This window comes from Ovis aries, chromosome X, assembly GCF_016772045.2.
Source record: "Ovis aries strain OAR_USU_Benz2616 breed Rambouillet chromosome X, ARS-UI_Ramb_v3.0, whole genome shotgun sequence".
Lineage (NCBI taxonomy): Eukaryota > Metazoa > Chordata > Mammalia > Artiodactyla > Bovidae > Ovis > Ovis aries.
Window position 1 is genome coordinate 18453044 of NC_056080.1, and position 15992 is coordinate 18469035.

At 37.5% G+C, this 15992-nt stretch overlaps 1 protein-coding gene across 14 annotated transcripts in view; it reads right to left on the reverse strand.

Moving 5' to 3' along the window:
- BCLAF3 (BCLAF1 and THRAP3 family member 3) overlaps nucleotides 1-15992 on the reverse strand; it is a 56212-nt gene that overhangs the window by 17590 nt on the left and 22630 nt on the right. For 9 of the 14 annotated variants that reach the window (XM_015104820.4, XM_060407729.1, XM_015104824.4 and 6 more), the window contains 4 exons: nucleotides 11488-11663; nucleotides 9860-9974; nucleotides 9085-9148; nucleotides 7501-7616 (listed from right to left, as the gene is read on the reverse strand). In XM_015104820.4, coding sequence (XP_014960306.1) covers nucleotides 7501-7616; nucleotides 9085-9148; nucleotides 9860-9974; nucleotides 11488-11663 — 471 coding nt within the window. The remainder of the gene's footprint in view (nucleotides 1-7500; nucleotides 7617-9084; nucleotides 9149-9859; nucleotides 9975-11487; nucleotides 11664-15992) is intronic. The other 5 variants (XM_042242538.2, XM_015104822.4, XM_060407731.1 and 2 more) reach the window with 1 other exon arrangement.

Here is a 15992-nt window from a genome sequence, read left to right on the forward strand (position 1 = left end):
CCCAAGATGGGCGGGTCATGGTGGAGCGGCCTGACAGAATGTGGTCCACTGGAGAAGGGAATGGCAAGCCACTTCAGTATTCTTGCCTTGAGAACCCCATGAACAGTAGGAAAAGGCAAAATGATAGGATACCAAAAGAGGAACTCCCCAGGTCATTAGGTGCCCAATATGCTACTGGAGATCAGTGGAGAAATAACTCCAGAAAAAATGAAGGGATGGAGCCAAAGCAAAAACAATACCCAGTTGTGGATGTGACTGGTGACAGAAGCAAGATCCGATGCTGTAAAGAGCAATATTGCATAGGAACCTGGAATGTCAGGTCCATGAATCAAGGCAAATTGGAAGTGGTCAAACAAGAGATGGCAAGGGTGAATGTCGACATTCTAGGAATCAGCGAACTAAAATGGACTGGAATGGGTGAATTTAACTCAGATGACCATTACATCTACTACTGCGGGCAGGAATACCTCAGAAGAAATGGAGTAGCCATCATGGTCAACAAAAGAGTCCAAAATGCAGTACTTGGGTGCAATCTCAAAACGACAGAATGATCTCTGTTCGTCTCCAAGGCAAACCATTCAATATCACAGTTATCCAAGTCTATGCCCCAACCAGTAACGCTGAAGAAACTGAAGCTGAACGGTTTTATGAAGACCTACAAGATCTTTTAGAACTAACACCCAAAAAAGATGTCCTTTTCATTATAGGGGACTGGAATGCAAAAGTAGAAGTCAAGAAACACCTGGAGTAACAGGCAATTTGGCCTTGGAATACGGAATGAAGCAGGGCAAAGACTAATAGAGTTTTGCCAAGAAAATGCACTGGTCATAGCAAACACCCTCTTCCAACAACACAAGAGAAGACTCTACACATGGACATCACCAGATGGTCAACACCAAAATCAGATTGATTATATTATTTGCAGCCAAAGATGGAGAAGCTCTATACAGTCAACAAAAACAAGACTGGGAGCTGACTGTGGCGCAGATCATGAACTCCTTATTGCCAAATTCAGACTTAAATTGAAGATAGTAGGGAAAACCACTAGACCATTCAGGTATGACCTAAATCAAATCCCTTATGATTATACAGTGGAAGTGAGAAATAGATTTAAGGGCCTAGATCTGATAGATAGAGTGCCTGATGAACTATGGAATGAGGTTCGTGACAGAGATCAAGACCATCCCCATGGAAAAGAAATGCAAAAAAGCAAAATGGCTGTCTGGGGAGGCCTTACAAATAGCTGCGAAAAGAAGAGGAGAAAAGGAAAGATATAAGCATCTGAATGCAGAGTTACAAAGAAGAGCAAGAAGAGATAAGAAAGCCTTCTTCAGTGATCAATGCAAAGAAATAGAGGAAAAGAACAGAATGGGAAAGACTAGAGATCTCTTCAAGAAAATTAGAGATACCAAGGGAACATTTCATGCAAAGATGGGCTCAAGAAAGGACACAAATGGTATGGACCTAACAGAAGCGGAAGATATTAAGAGGAGGTGGCAAGAATACACAGAAGAACTATACAAAAAAGATCTCCATGACCCAGATAATCATGGTGATGTGATCACTAATCTAGAGTCAGACATCTTGGAATGTGAAGTCAAGTGGGCCTTAGAGAGCATCACTACGAACAAAGCTAGTGGAGGTAATGGAATTCCAGTTAAGCTGTTTCAAATCCTGAAAGATGATGCTGTGAAAGTGCTGACTCAATATGCCAGCAAGTTTGGAACACTCAGCAGTGGCCACAGGACTGGAAAAGGTCAGTTTTCATTCCAATCCCAAAGAAAGGCAAAGGCAAAGAATGCTCAAACTACCGCACAATTGCACTCATCTCACATGCTAGTAAAGTAATGCTCAAAATTCTCCAAGACAGACTTCAGCAATACGTAAACCGTGAACTTCCTGATGTTTAAGCTGGTTTTAGAAAAGGCAGAGGAACCAGAGATCAAATTGCCAACATCTGCTGGATCATCGAAAAAGCAAGAGAGTTCCAGAAAAACATCTATTTCTGCTTTATTGACTATGCCAAAGCCTTTGACTGTGTGGATCACAATCAACTGTGGAAAATTCTGAAAGAGATGGGAATACCAGACCACCTAACCTGCCTCTTGAGAAATCTGTATGCAGGTCAGGAAGCAACAGTTAGAACTGGACATGGAACAACAGACTGGTTCCAAATAGGAAAAGGAGTACGTCAAGGCTGTATATTGTCACCCTGCTTATTTAACTTATATGTAGAGTACATCATGAGAAACACTGGGCTGGAAGAAGCACAAGCTGGAATCAAGATTGCCAGGAGAAATATCAATAACCTCAGATATGCAGATGACACCACCCTTAGGGCAGAAAGTGAAGAGGAACTAAAAAGCCTCTTGATGAAAGTGAAAGAGGAGAGTGAAAAAGTTGGCTTAAAGCTCAACATTCAGAAAACGAAGATCATGGCACTGGTCCCATCACTTCATGGCAAATAGATGGGGAAACAGTGGAAACAGTGTCAGACTTTATTTTTTTGGGGCTCCAAAATCACTGCAGATGGTGACTGCAGCCATGAAATTAAAAGACGCTTCCTCCTTGGAAGAAAAGTGATGACCAACCTAGATAGTATATTTAAAAGCAGAGACATTACTTTGCCGACTAAGGTCCGCCTAGTCAAGGCTATGGTTATTCCAGTGGTCATGTATGGATGTGAGAGTTGGACTGTGAAGAAGGCTGAGGGCCGAAGAATTGATGCTTTTGTACTGTGGTGTTGGAGAAGACACTTGAGGGCCCCTTAGACTGCAAGGAGATCCAACCAGTCCATTCTGAAGGAGATCAGCCCTGGGATTTCTTTGGAAGGAATGATGCTAAAGCTGAAGCTCCAGTACTTTGGACACCTCATGTGAAGAGCTGACTCATTGGAAAAGACTCTGATGCTGGGAGGGATTGGGGGCAGGAAAAGGGGACAACCCATGATGAGATGGCTGGATGGCATCACGGACTCAATGGACGTGAATCTGAGTGAACTCTGGGAGATGGTGATGGACAGGGAGGCCTGGCGTGCTGCGATTCATGCGGTCGCAAAGAGTCGGACATGACTGAGCAACTGAACTGAACTGAACAAAGTTAACTCTAGTTCAGTAGATACAGACTGTTACAATAGCAAAAATAAAAACTGATGTTTTCTAAAACCCACCTAGATAAAAAGAAAATCTAGGCAGTTTGATGTTCTCTTGAAGTCTACTGATAGTATTTTGAAGATGCTTTATCACACGCATACCACGCCCCTCTAACACAGCACCTCAGTGACACTGTAGGGAACTTATTAATGCTGGTGACAACTGGGAGAAATAGTGTGTCAGGAGGAGACATAGAGACTTTAGGGTAATAAGCCAGTTGAAAGTAGGAAAAGACAGAGAACAACAGGGTCTTAGAGATGAGACAGAATGCCCTGGTGTGAGGCTTGCTTGGGAAAGACTTTACGGTATCAGGGAATAAAAAGTGATCCAGATCTAAATGCATTATGATTTCAGTGTCTCTGTCCTGTCTACACCTTTGGAAAATCTTTCATTCAACAAATATGAACTGAGCCCAAGGCAGTGGGGATACAGTGGTGAGTAAACACAGACACAGAGCCTACAGACAACTTTTAACAGGAAAAAAAAACTGCATAGGAGAGAAACAGTTATATCCTACGACATAATTTTGTAATATTTCATTTCTTCTGAATTTCTATGGAAATCTATACACTGACTTGATTAAAAAGGTTTATAGAAAAATATTAGTGAGGTCAATTTCAATAAACTAAATTTCTATAAAAGGATAAAACAAAAAGTTTTCCTTATGTTAACAAGGAGACTGAATTAGGATAAAATGAGAGATTAAAGATTCTATATTATCTTATTTAAAAGATGAACCATAACAGCTGTTGGTGAGGATGTGTTGAAAATGGAACCCTCACACCTTGATAGTAAGAATGTAAAATGGTGCACCCACTGTGGAAACAGACTGGCAGTTCATCAAAAAGTTAAACATAGTAATGATATGAACCAGCAATTCCAATCCTAAGTATATACAGAAGTGAAAACCTATGTCCTCACTAAAACTTGCATACAAATGTTCACAGCATCATAATTTACAAAAGTCAAAAAGTGGAAACAATCCAAATAACCATCAACCAGTGAATGGATAAACGTGGTGAATACATACAATGGAACATTACTCAGCCAGAAAAGGATTATTTATGCTCAACGTGTGTGTGTTTGTTCAGTCACTTCAGTTGTGTCCGACTCTTTTGTGACCCTATGGACTATAGCCTGCCAGGTTCCTCTGTCCATGGGATTCTCCAGGCAAGAAAACTGGAGTGGGTTACCATGCCCTCCTCCAGGGGATTTTTCCAACCCAGGGATCAAACCTGTGGCTCCTGCACTGCAGGTGGATTCTTTACCACTGAGTCACCAGGGAAGTCCATGTTCAACATGGAGGAACATAAAAAACATTGTACTACATGAAAGAAGCCAGTCACAAAAGGAAACACATTATATAACTGTAATTATGTCAAGAATAGGCAAATCCATACACATAGAAAGTAGATGATTGGCTGTCAGGGGCTGGAAGGACAAAGAAATAGGGAGTGACAACCAATTGTACAGGGTTTCTTCTGGGGGTGATGAAAATGTTTTGAAATTAGATAGTGGTGACAGTTGCACAACTTTGTGATTATACTAAAAACTACTGAATTGTTCACTTTGAAAGGGTGACTTTTATGGTAAGTAATATCTAAAAAAAAATTCTCATGGCTCCACCAAGACACACTAGCCACCTAATACAAATAAGACAGCTCAACAGATCCAGCAAAAGACATCTTGCCGGAAGACATTTTTCCACACAACGCTATCCTCAAAGTTAACATTAATAATACTTAATGCTGACTAGCTACTCTGCAGCTTACATGCATCACTTTACTTAATCTTCACCACCACCATGAGGTAAGTATAATTCTTCTCTCTATTTTACAGCTGAAGAAAACAGAGATTAAATAACTTGTCCAAGGTGAGTCACATAGCTAGGTATCCACAGAGCCAGGTATTGAACTCAGGTCAAACTCCATTGCTCAAGTTCTTCATCACCTCAAAGGGTAAAGATATATTCTGAAGCCTCACATGGTCTTTATAATATGTTGATTATCTAAAATCTGTTTTAAAACCCTTTTTTCTTGGTACCCTGAGTCTCTTGCACTTGCTAAGTCAAGAAAAGCATGACAGGGCTTGTGTCACTAAAGAGCAGTCATGCCATGTCATATAGGAAACATATAGATTACCTACCAAGAAACAAGATTTTAACTATTTTATTTTCAATTATTTCATATGCCTCAACATGCAGTTTTGCTATCTTTTAATTAATTCCAAACAGAGTTCCAGAAAAGCATCTACTTCTGCTTTATTGACTATGCCAAAGCCTTTGACTGTGTGGATCACAATAAACTGTGGAAGATTCTGAAAGAGATTGGAATACCAGACCACCTGACCTGCCTCTTGAGAAATCTGTTTGCAGGTCAGGAAGCAACAGTTAGAACTGGACATGGAACAACAGACTGGTTCCAAATAGGAAAAGGAGTACGTCAAGGCTATATATTGTCACCCTGCTTATTTAACTTCTATGCAGAGTATATCATGAGAAACGCTGGACTGGAAGAAACACAAGCTGGAATCAAGATTGCCAGGAGAAATATCAATAACCTCAGATATGCAGATGACACCACCCTTAGGGCAGAAAGTGAAGAGGAACTAAAAAGCCTCTTGATGAAAGTGAAAGAGGAGAGTGAAAAAGTTGGCTTAAAGCTCAACATTCAGAAAACGAAGATCATGGCATCCGGTCCCATCACTTCATGGCAAACAGATGGGGAAACAGTGGAAACAGTGTCAGACTTTATTTTTTGGGGGCTCCAAAATCACTGCAGATGGTGACTGCAGCCATGAAATTAAAAGAAGCTTACTCCTTGGAAGAAAAGTGATGACCAACCTATATAGTATATTCAAAAGCAGAGACATTACTTTGCCGACTAAGGTCCATCTAGTCAAGGCTATGGTTTTTCCTGTGGTCATGTATGGATGTGAGAGTTGGACTGTGAAGAAGGCTGAGGGCCGAAGAATTGATGCTTTTGTACTGTGGTGTTGGAGAAGACTCTTCAGAGTCCCTTGGACTGCAAAGAGATCCAACCAGTCCATTATGAAGGAGATCAATCCTGGGATTTCTTTGGAAGGAATGATGCTAAAGCTGAAGCTCCAGTACTTTGGCCACCTCATGCGAAAAGTTGACTCATTGGAAAAGACTCTGATGCTGGGAGGGATTGAGGGCAGGGGGAGAAGGGGATGACCCATGATGAGATGGCTGGATGGCATCACGGACTTGATGGAGGTGAGTCTGAGTGAACTCCGGGAGATGGTGATGGACAGGGAGGCCTGGCATGCTGCGATTCATGGGGTCGCAAAGAGTCGGTCACGACTGAGCAACTGAACTGAACTGAACTGTCAGTATCAATTCCAGTTTTAAACAAGCTCCAGTATCTTGACCTAGTTACCCATAGACATGACTTAAAAGTCTAATCAAATATATTAATTTTTGAAACTAAGGACTGTGGAAACAGAATTAGCACCAGCCTTTTCTATTCATACATTCTCACTTTCTGAGAGATCCAAATAACTTAAGGACCCTTGAGTGAACTGGAAATTTTGTCCTGTTCTATCATACCTCATAATCATATGGGGTCCCAGAGTTGCCATGAGTTCTAGATAGTTTTCAGAACTAGAGATTAACTGCGACCACTCTAGAACACTCAGAAGCCCTAAAAAGAGGTACAGGGTGGGGAACAAAAAACAAGGATCTACTGATAGTCAATGTGCCACTCATGGCATTAAGTACATCACATGTGTCAGTTCATGTGATATTTTTAACCTGTCCAACATAAACTGGTTACTCTCACTTTTTAGAGGAAAAGGCTCTGAAAACTAAGCAAGTTTGCCCAAGAGCAAAGAGTTTATAAATTGGCAGAGGTAGGATTCAAACCCAGGTCTCCTCTGCATTATCTACTACACCTGCCTCTGCTTCATGGACAGACATCCATGAAGAGTTCTGAAAGAGGACAGCAATAACCTCAGGAAATCTTGGATTATTCAAAGAATACCAGAATCTAAAAGGCAGAATGTGTCAGAGTTTCAATTGGCTTGAGCCAAATAGTCCATATATTTGCTGGTATTTGCTCCTTGCTGATATTAAAAAAGCTATTACACTTCTTTCTACATCACAAAGACCTCAAATACTCACCTATCCCATAATTTTTATTATTTCAGTGAAATAGCACATGATGACCACTGAATAACTCTGAAACATTTTAATAAACATATGACATGGATTTGAAGGATTACATTCCTACACTAAAGTGAAAATTACCATCACACACACAAAATTGGAAAATATGCTAAAACCAAAAGCTCTCTGATAAGAGGATGTTTTTCATCTACTGATTACCTCTCTGTAGCACTAGCTATGTGAAAAATGTGCTCATCTTCATTCTGTAACCGCTCTTTTCTCCTTCTTTCAATGTCATGTCGTAGGTCACTTGGATCTATTATTTTGACCAGAGTCTGAGGAATTTTGACAGAAGACAAACCATTCACATTACTGTTAGTTGCACAAAGACTGTATTGAACAAGAACCTTAAGTTAAAGTCCTAAATAAGTTATCTTGTACTCATCTTGTTAATGGTAGTGTAAACAGATACAAGTATTTTGAGACACAACTGACAAAACACAGTCAGAAGAGTTCATACCACTGAACCAGGAATCCGACTTCTGGGCCTCTATACCAAAGAAGAGTCTATCTATTCAAGTATATTCAAAATGTTTTATTTAAAAAATAACCAAAAAATGAAAGTAACTTAAGTGTGAAAAAATTTTAAAGGAGAAGGGAAGAAAAATTTATGGTAAATTTAAGTCATAGGAGTAATGTACAACCACTTAAATTATGATGATATAGACTATGTGGAAGTAAACATGGAAAAACACTGAAAAGTTCACTAAAACTTGCAAAGTCTCAATTATAAAAAGGTCATTGGGAATTGAGAGATTTTACATAAAAGGAATGTTATTATAGTTTAAGTAAAAAGAAAAAGCATCCAAAATTGCATGTACTGTGACAGTGACTATGTTAAAATTTCAGACATAAGACTGTAAGGAAAGACAATCAAATAATACTTTGTGTCAAGCGAATTAAAGGTAATTAAAAAAAATCCTTAAATTTCCTATAAGTTTATTATAGTATTTTGATTAACAGAAATTTCCTGAAAATATCATTGATTCAATAAACTAACCTATCTCTGTAAATTCAGTAAAATTGTAACCATTCATGTGAAAAAAATTATTTATATATTTTATCACAAATGTATTTATTAAAATCTCTCCTCTACAAGAACTCTTCACTCTCAATGAATAATTAGCAGGGTTTTTAGAACTTGATACTTCTTCTAAAACAAGAGCCAGTTTTCTTCTCCCTTGGCTAGTTAAGATAGTTTTTCTAATTAGCAACGAAATGAGGGTAGGGGGAGGTGGCAGGGGTGGGAACAATAAAAAAAAGTATTATTTTCATTATTTTGTTAGTTTATACTCCATAGAATCTTTCATATAATCTTCAGTAAAAGGAAGGGCAGTATCAAATGAAACTAAGTTCCTTTGCATGCATTCCACATACAACTTAAAAATATATCCCACATGACTGCTTTGGAAAAAAAAAAGGTATCCAACATACTTTCTGCAAGATTTACACTGTGAAGTTTTGGGATGAATATTAAACACTATAATTTTATGTCAATTTTACAAAGCTGTAAAATCCTTAGGGACTATCTCTCTTAGGGAATATTTTTGTCTTTTGCCAGTGTTCTCTTTGTAACCTGGCTGAAAACTAGAATCACTTGGAGAGCTTTGTAAATTTCAGATTCCTGGGTCTTAATCATCCTTTCTCACCCACTTTACCTTTTTTGCTCCCAATGACCAGTTCCCTTTCCCGTTAGTTTGTCAACAATAAGATAATCCCCCATCAAAAACCATATTCACTTACCTGTTTTGAGTCATATACCATAGTTTGTTTACTCTGAAGCTCGGCCAAAGACATATCTATTCTCCTAAAATAATAAAGGCATATTACAATTAAATAATTATGTTATACACTGATACCTCGATTCCATTAATACAGAATGGAATTTGAAATAAAGCTGGTGTGTCTTGAAGGAAGAAAAAGAAATCTGCTACCAGGTGGTTTTTCATCTATGTGGCAGTCTCCCAGGACACACATATCCTGTAAACAACATCACAGTGAAGCCTTAGTAGTTCTCAAATCACTAGTCTGTGTAACCTTAAACTTGGCTCCGGTGATCTACTGCATTCTAACATTGATTCAGCTCAGCTCACAAGACAGGGTTCACCACCTGCTTGGACAGGTGCCAGCAGAAGAAGACATATGTTTTCATCCGGCTGCCCTCAGAACAGTCATTTCTGAGGACATGAAGCAACCCATGATTTCAATGGCTCGACAACTGTCTTTCATTCTTCCAGTGATAACTTCAGTAGGCAATTACTATAGACACAGCAGAATCAAAGTTAGGTAGGTAAATATTTTCAAAGTCCTGTACATTTAAACAATGCTAATCATGGCTTTAATACAACCTAGTCTATCAAAGTGCACTGGCCTAGTACCTGCTTGGGTCAGTCCTGTTTTAGGCAGGAAATGCTGTTCTAGAGTCTACAGTAAACCCAAGAGGCAGGCAGCATGTTCCCACATCTGTTCTGAGGCTTATTCCCATGAGTTATATGGACGTACAATAATCAGTCATTACCTGTGAATTTCTGGATCCGAGCTCAACTTAGTTTCATTTACATCTGCAGCTTTTTTAACTTGAATTTTTGAGAAACGCTCATGCAGAGTTATTTCAGGTGATGGAAAATAATTTGCTGCAAAAGGAAACAAAAAGTTTTATCTCAGTGTAAAACTGATTCCACTTAAAAGGTTATATATACAATAAGCACAGGAGTAAGGGAGTATTAAAAAAACATCCAACCTGCTTTCTCTTAAAAATATGGGACCTAAATTTATTTCACAGACTAATGTATAGTGCTCACATGTTTTTTCCAAGCTCAAGCAACAGTAAATGGATTTATGAATGCAAAGATTCTGTTCCTATTTGGCATTCCAGCTTACTTGCCAGAGGGGAAAAAAAATATTGGCTTTTTCAGAGAGAGGACCTTTCTTCTCCAAGGTAAGAGCTTCCTCACTGTTACTATATGTGGGAAGTAAAGCTGGCATAGAGCTCTACAGTTCACTTAGAGCAAAAATAATTTCAAAAACAACCCTAAAACATCAATACAATTCTGAACAAATGCTAAATGCTATGGTTACATATCACAGAAGGCTTCCTAACGCCATTTTACTTAGTGTTAACCGAAGTTCATGAAGACATTCTCAAAGTGCCTATGCTACAAGCTTTGAACAGAATAGAGAGAAAGATAATACACTTGACCCATGAGAAAGCTACTCGAGCAATCCTTTTCCCTAACGTACTGTTCCTGTTCTGGGACAATCTCCTGGGTTTCTCTGCAATACCAGCTTCCTTTCTGCCAAGGACCACACTTCCTTTGGGTGAGAGGGGCTGGAATTGAGAAGGTGAACTGTTTCAAACTGCATCCTTTAAAGTAAATATATGCTTTAGTTTGAGGGCTGCAGAGAAAATAATTCATTTGCAAAATGTTTTCAGAAGGTAAGAAAGATCAACACAATCATCTAGTAAGAAATATAAAATTAAAAATTTGAAATTCACGAAAGATCCTAGCTTATAAAACACAAAACTGCCTTAATTACACAGAATCAATAAAGAAAGTTATTCTACATGACTAAATTTTCCAATTAATGGAAACTGGCCAGAAGCAAAAGCAAAACACAACTCAATGAAAACCTTTAAAATATTAATTATGCAATTCCCTGACATCATAAAGTATAACAAATAATACTGGAGTCTTTTACTGATCACTTAGCATCACCCTTATGGCACAAAGTCCCAGTAACACCCTTGGGGGCTTTAGGAATATGACCAAATGACCTACACTTCCAGATTTCTCGAGCTTCTTGAGTTTCATATCTGGCTTTTGTTCTTTCCTCCTTTCTACTGGGTTATCAGTTATTGTTTCTCTCTGCTCTCAGTATACCTGTCCTTTGCAGCAGCCAACCTCTTCTTTTATAATTTTCAATTTGTAATCTACTATGAGTTGAAGCACCAGATTATTGAACTACATAAAAAAGAACAACTGGCTTGAATTAATATGTGCTACTTTCTTCAACAGATTTCCTAATTAATGATTTAACTTATAATGAAATAATTACTATTACAATATCAGATATTTACCTATATCTCGTGAAAAGTCAGTACATTATTTTTGCGTTATCCCTAATGTATGTGCGAAATATACCAACCTTTAACTTGATGGATTATAGTTATGATTTGCTGAGCAAATTCTCCTGTAGGTTTGTTTTCAGTATTCTGAGTTGAGTCAAGATGTTCAAACACTGGATGAAACTTTTCACTTTTCCTGCCAACAGCAACCAAATCATGTGACATCTGTCTCTCTGTGGAATAGCTAGAAGCAACCCTAGAATAATTTGTAAATGTTTAACTAAATTTGAGACTATTCACTGAGAAAATAACTTATTAAAATTAATCAAGATAACTATAAAACTAAAAATGTTTATTTTTTCTTATAATTAAGGCACTAAATTGTATGCCATAAACATGTACAATAATGAGCAGGAGAAAATAGCTATAGGCACACAGTTTTGAGTTCTCCTTTTCAAATCAGAGATCATCAAATATTTGCCACTTTAATAATAAAATCTTCAAAATTCTAAGCTAAACAATTTTTACTTCAAAAAATACAGCATGGCATTGAAGACACTCAATATGCAAAATATAATCAGATTATTTTCTACTCCCAAATGTCCATATAACTATAAAGCCAGCAAGCTGACACTATCTTGAAATACTACCATTCTTTACAAGCTGATATCAAACATAATAATGTTTCTGACTTCATAAAAATCCTAAACTTCTATGTCAGTAATGAGCTGAGACTAGTATTTTGAAATCAAATTCTGTTTAGCTTAATCACTTACAAAGTCTCACTGAACTCTCAGAAAATAGCCTTAGTTGTTAGCAAAGTTATGATCATGAGAAGCAATGATACTGTTCACCCTAAAATATATCCTTAAGGATATACTACCATTTATAATATAACCCCAACCATCTTACCATTTTAATACTTTCTGAATCTTTATAACTTTCATTAAGCACTTTCCTGACCCTCAAGTACCATTATAAATTCATGATTATGACATATAACAATTATTCATGCCAAACAAAGGGGCTCAGAGCTTACAAATATTAATCTTTGTAATACCTCTATGCAGAAGGTGTCATGATACTGAGACAATAGATGTCATTTGTTTTGCTTTTCATCCCCGAGGTTAAGCATTCATTTGCATGTAATCCTTCCAAATGTCATAATGGGAAAGTATACTTTATTCTAAGAATGCTACTCCTGCTTAAAACCACTCAAATTCTTCATCTGTAGGCAGTTTATGCATCAGAAAAGAAAATGCCTCATTATTTATATTTATTCCTCATGTTGGACCCAAAACAGCACTAACCAGCTTATACCCATCTCACTCCTCTGCATTTAACTCTGAATAGCTTCTGGCTCTTCCTAAAAAATAAGTTCATTATTCAAAGAACTGAGATTTACAACTGCTAGGGTGTTTTATGATGATGTTTCAGAATCCGAAGATAAATCCAAAAGAGAGCCCTGAAATATGTTTTAAATAATAGCAGCACCACTAAAAAAAATATCTCTTCATACAACAAAAATCAATCAGATGGATACATTTGGGGCTGTGGGTGTACACATGCACATATTTATTTACTGACGTCACTTAATAGCCATATATCTAAAACTGCTCCAAGGTTATGAAGGGCTTAAAGATATTCTTAACTGAAAATTTTAACTCTTCTAGCAAGATGGTTTTAAGTGCTTATTTTCAACTTCTCAGAGGAAAACCTTCCATCTGATTTTTCATGCTCCCTCTTAAATCAGCCCTGTTGAGATGACTCCCTGCCACGGCAGAAACATGGATGAGTGACTACGCCACAGGTTGATGCCACTGCTGTGGTTTCCTTGACTAATCAGAAAGACCTTTAGAGGGCCCATTTCTCCTCCTAATTTGTTCCAAGCTTCTCATTCTATATCTGATAACTAGTAAAAGACATTTAGTGATAAATGTTAAAAGCTAGAATGGCCCTGTAACAACCCCTACTAACAAAGTAATTAGCCTCCAATTAAAATAAATAAATTTAAATAAAAAATAAATTTAAAAAAAGAATTACATATGCTTTCTGTTCAAAGGGGTTTAATGGTACAAAAAGCTCTTCCATACCCCCAAAACAGCTTTACATTTTTTTTTTACAGGAGAAAAATAAGGTGTTTAAATAGAATTATAAAAATGATCTATAAGGGAAAATCAGTTGACAATGGTTTTCACTGCTGTCTCAGTTTCCCCCAAGACAAAACCAGCTGATAAAGGCTTCCAGTTTTTCACCAGATAATTATTAAAATTTACTTGTAATTTATGATTACTGTCATAACTCTTATCTCCCCACTCCCAAGTCCAACTCTCAATTCATAGGAATACTGTGGTATACTTTGAAGCTATACTTAATTCTTGATATTTACCAGTTTAAAATTTTTCTCTAGATATATCCCATAAGATTTTTAATAAAAAATATAAAAGTGACCATCTTTCTAGAAAATATACATGAAAAGAATATAACCTGAAATTTTGTTTTTTAAAAATAACTATACTTTTGCTATAAGGAAAAACTTCTGGAGACTTCAAAATGCAAAATGTTCTAGGTAGTTTCATTTGCAAATTTAATCACCCCTTCGTTTATATTTTAGTATTTCCCATGACATTACTGATCAACAAGTTTACAATTTCACAAAATATCCCCAAAACAAGTAGTTAAACTGGAAAGACCAAATGTTCTCATTTGAGATGCATTTTAGACACTTTTAAAAATTAAAATATAGCCATCACCTGTATTCTATTAAATCTTCTGGGTTCTCTGTTCCCTCCCCCAACTTCACCCTGGTTTTCCTTCTCTATTTAGGATATTTCGCCTGATGTTCATCTGAGTGCCACGCATAACAACTAACAAAACATTAAAAAAAAAACTATATTAAAACTTAATTCCTCTTCTCCACAGTTAAAAAACCAACTGCCTGGCAAAACAACAATAACAAAAACCGAACCACCAAAATCAACGGATAATCTCCTGCTCTCTGGAAGTTTATAATAGGTAACAAAATTCATATGACACATGTAAAGTTTTCCTTTCTCAGTTTTATTCTAGCTAATAACTATCACAAAGCACTTTCTGAATCATAAGTTTGTTCCTGTCTTCCTAAGAACACATTTAGAATTTTTGGAGTTGAGGGAAATGGATTAGAGAGACTGCTACTCCCTTAATTCAACATCTCATTATTACTTTTTTTCACAAAAGTCCCGTGACTGGCCTTGTCAACCTCAGTGCCCTTTCAAGACATCTGATAGAAGGTGGCCAAAACTGAGCCCTCTCCCAGAAGCTAATCCTGTTACATCAGGCTGGCAGTGTGGTGGTCTTACTTTCACACCTCCTGCCCTTCTATTTCCTTTCCCTAGACTGCTCAGAATGGCACAGCTCAAAGTTCCTGGGTGTGTTTTCTGCCTTTGTTAACCTATAAATATAAAAGGTCTTTCATCTCATCTCCACATGTCTAAAACACACCAACCTTCAAAGCCTAGCTCACATGTCAACTCCTGAAAGAAGCCTTCCCTGAATCCCCCAGCTTGGGATCATCCGAATCACATATCATACACCACCTCACACATCACTCCACTGTGCCATGGTATTACCAACATTATCTTCTTGCCTCTAAGACCAGGGGAGAAGAAACCTAATCCTATGTGGATCCATAGTCCCAGGGCACCTTAACAGATTGTCTCACAGGGTAGGTCCTCAAAAAAATATATGCTGTATAAAAAAATGATAAAATGAAAAATGACTGGCACAATATGAAATGATGAGTTTCACCTTAAAAGATGACAGATTTAAAAATTCTGAGATCAATTTTTGTTTTTTAACTTTCTTGGCTTACTTCAAAAAATTTTAACTTAATTTAGATAAATTTAAATTTTTTCATTTTTTATAAGAGAAAACCTCAAATATATTCAAAAGTTCAGAGAATCCTATGATGAGCCTGTCAAGTTAGCTTCAATAGTTATCAACACATAACCAACTGAAGCAGACTCACAGATCCTAGAGGAACACCCAGTTAATTTGGGCCCCAAAAGGCATAGACAGGTGACCTGCCCAATGTTATGGAACTGCGCAGTGACCTACTGGAAAACAAAGACCTATGCATCCCAACATCAAACAAAGTTTACCTCCCTATACTAGGACCCCCAAGAGGTACTAAGAGAAGACTGAGCGAAACATAGGAATGAAAGGGAATCTTTTCTCAATTAATTTTTGAGTTTAGAAAATATATATGAGAAATATTAGAAGGAAAAAACTCTTAAGATTTTTGTGATACGTAGCAGCAAGTTAGCAGGTTTGTGTATCACAAAAATATCTCCACCCAGCTTATTTTGCCTCCAGCTGAAAAGTGCCCATCACGGGTAAGCTTGTGTGATTAGGTTACCTTCCTTCTATCCTAGCTGTGGTTTTTCACTCTTCCCCAGCCTAAGCAGCACCTGTCTGCCCGGAGCATCAGGGCTCCAGTGTCTTCTGGGGCTCATCATCCACCTCATTCCCCTTTTAGAATGGGGAAAAACTGGGTAGGGTCAGGGATGCCCTCTCTGTATCTCTTCACTGGGAAATAAAAGGA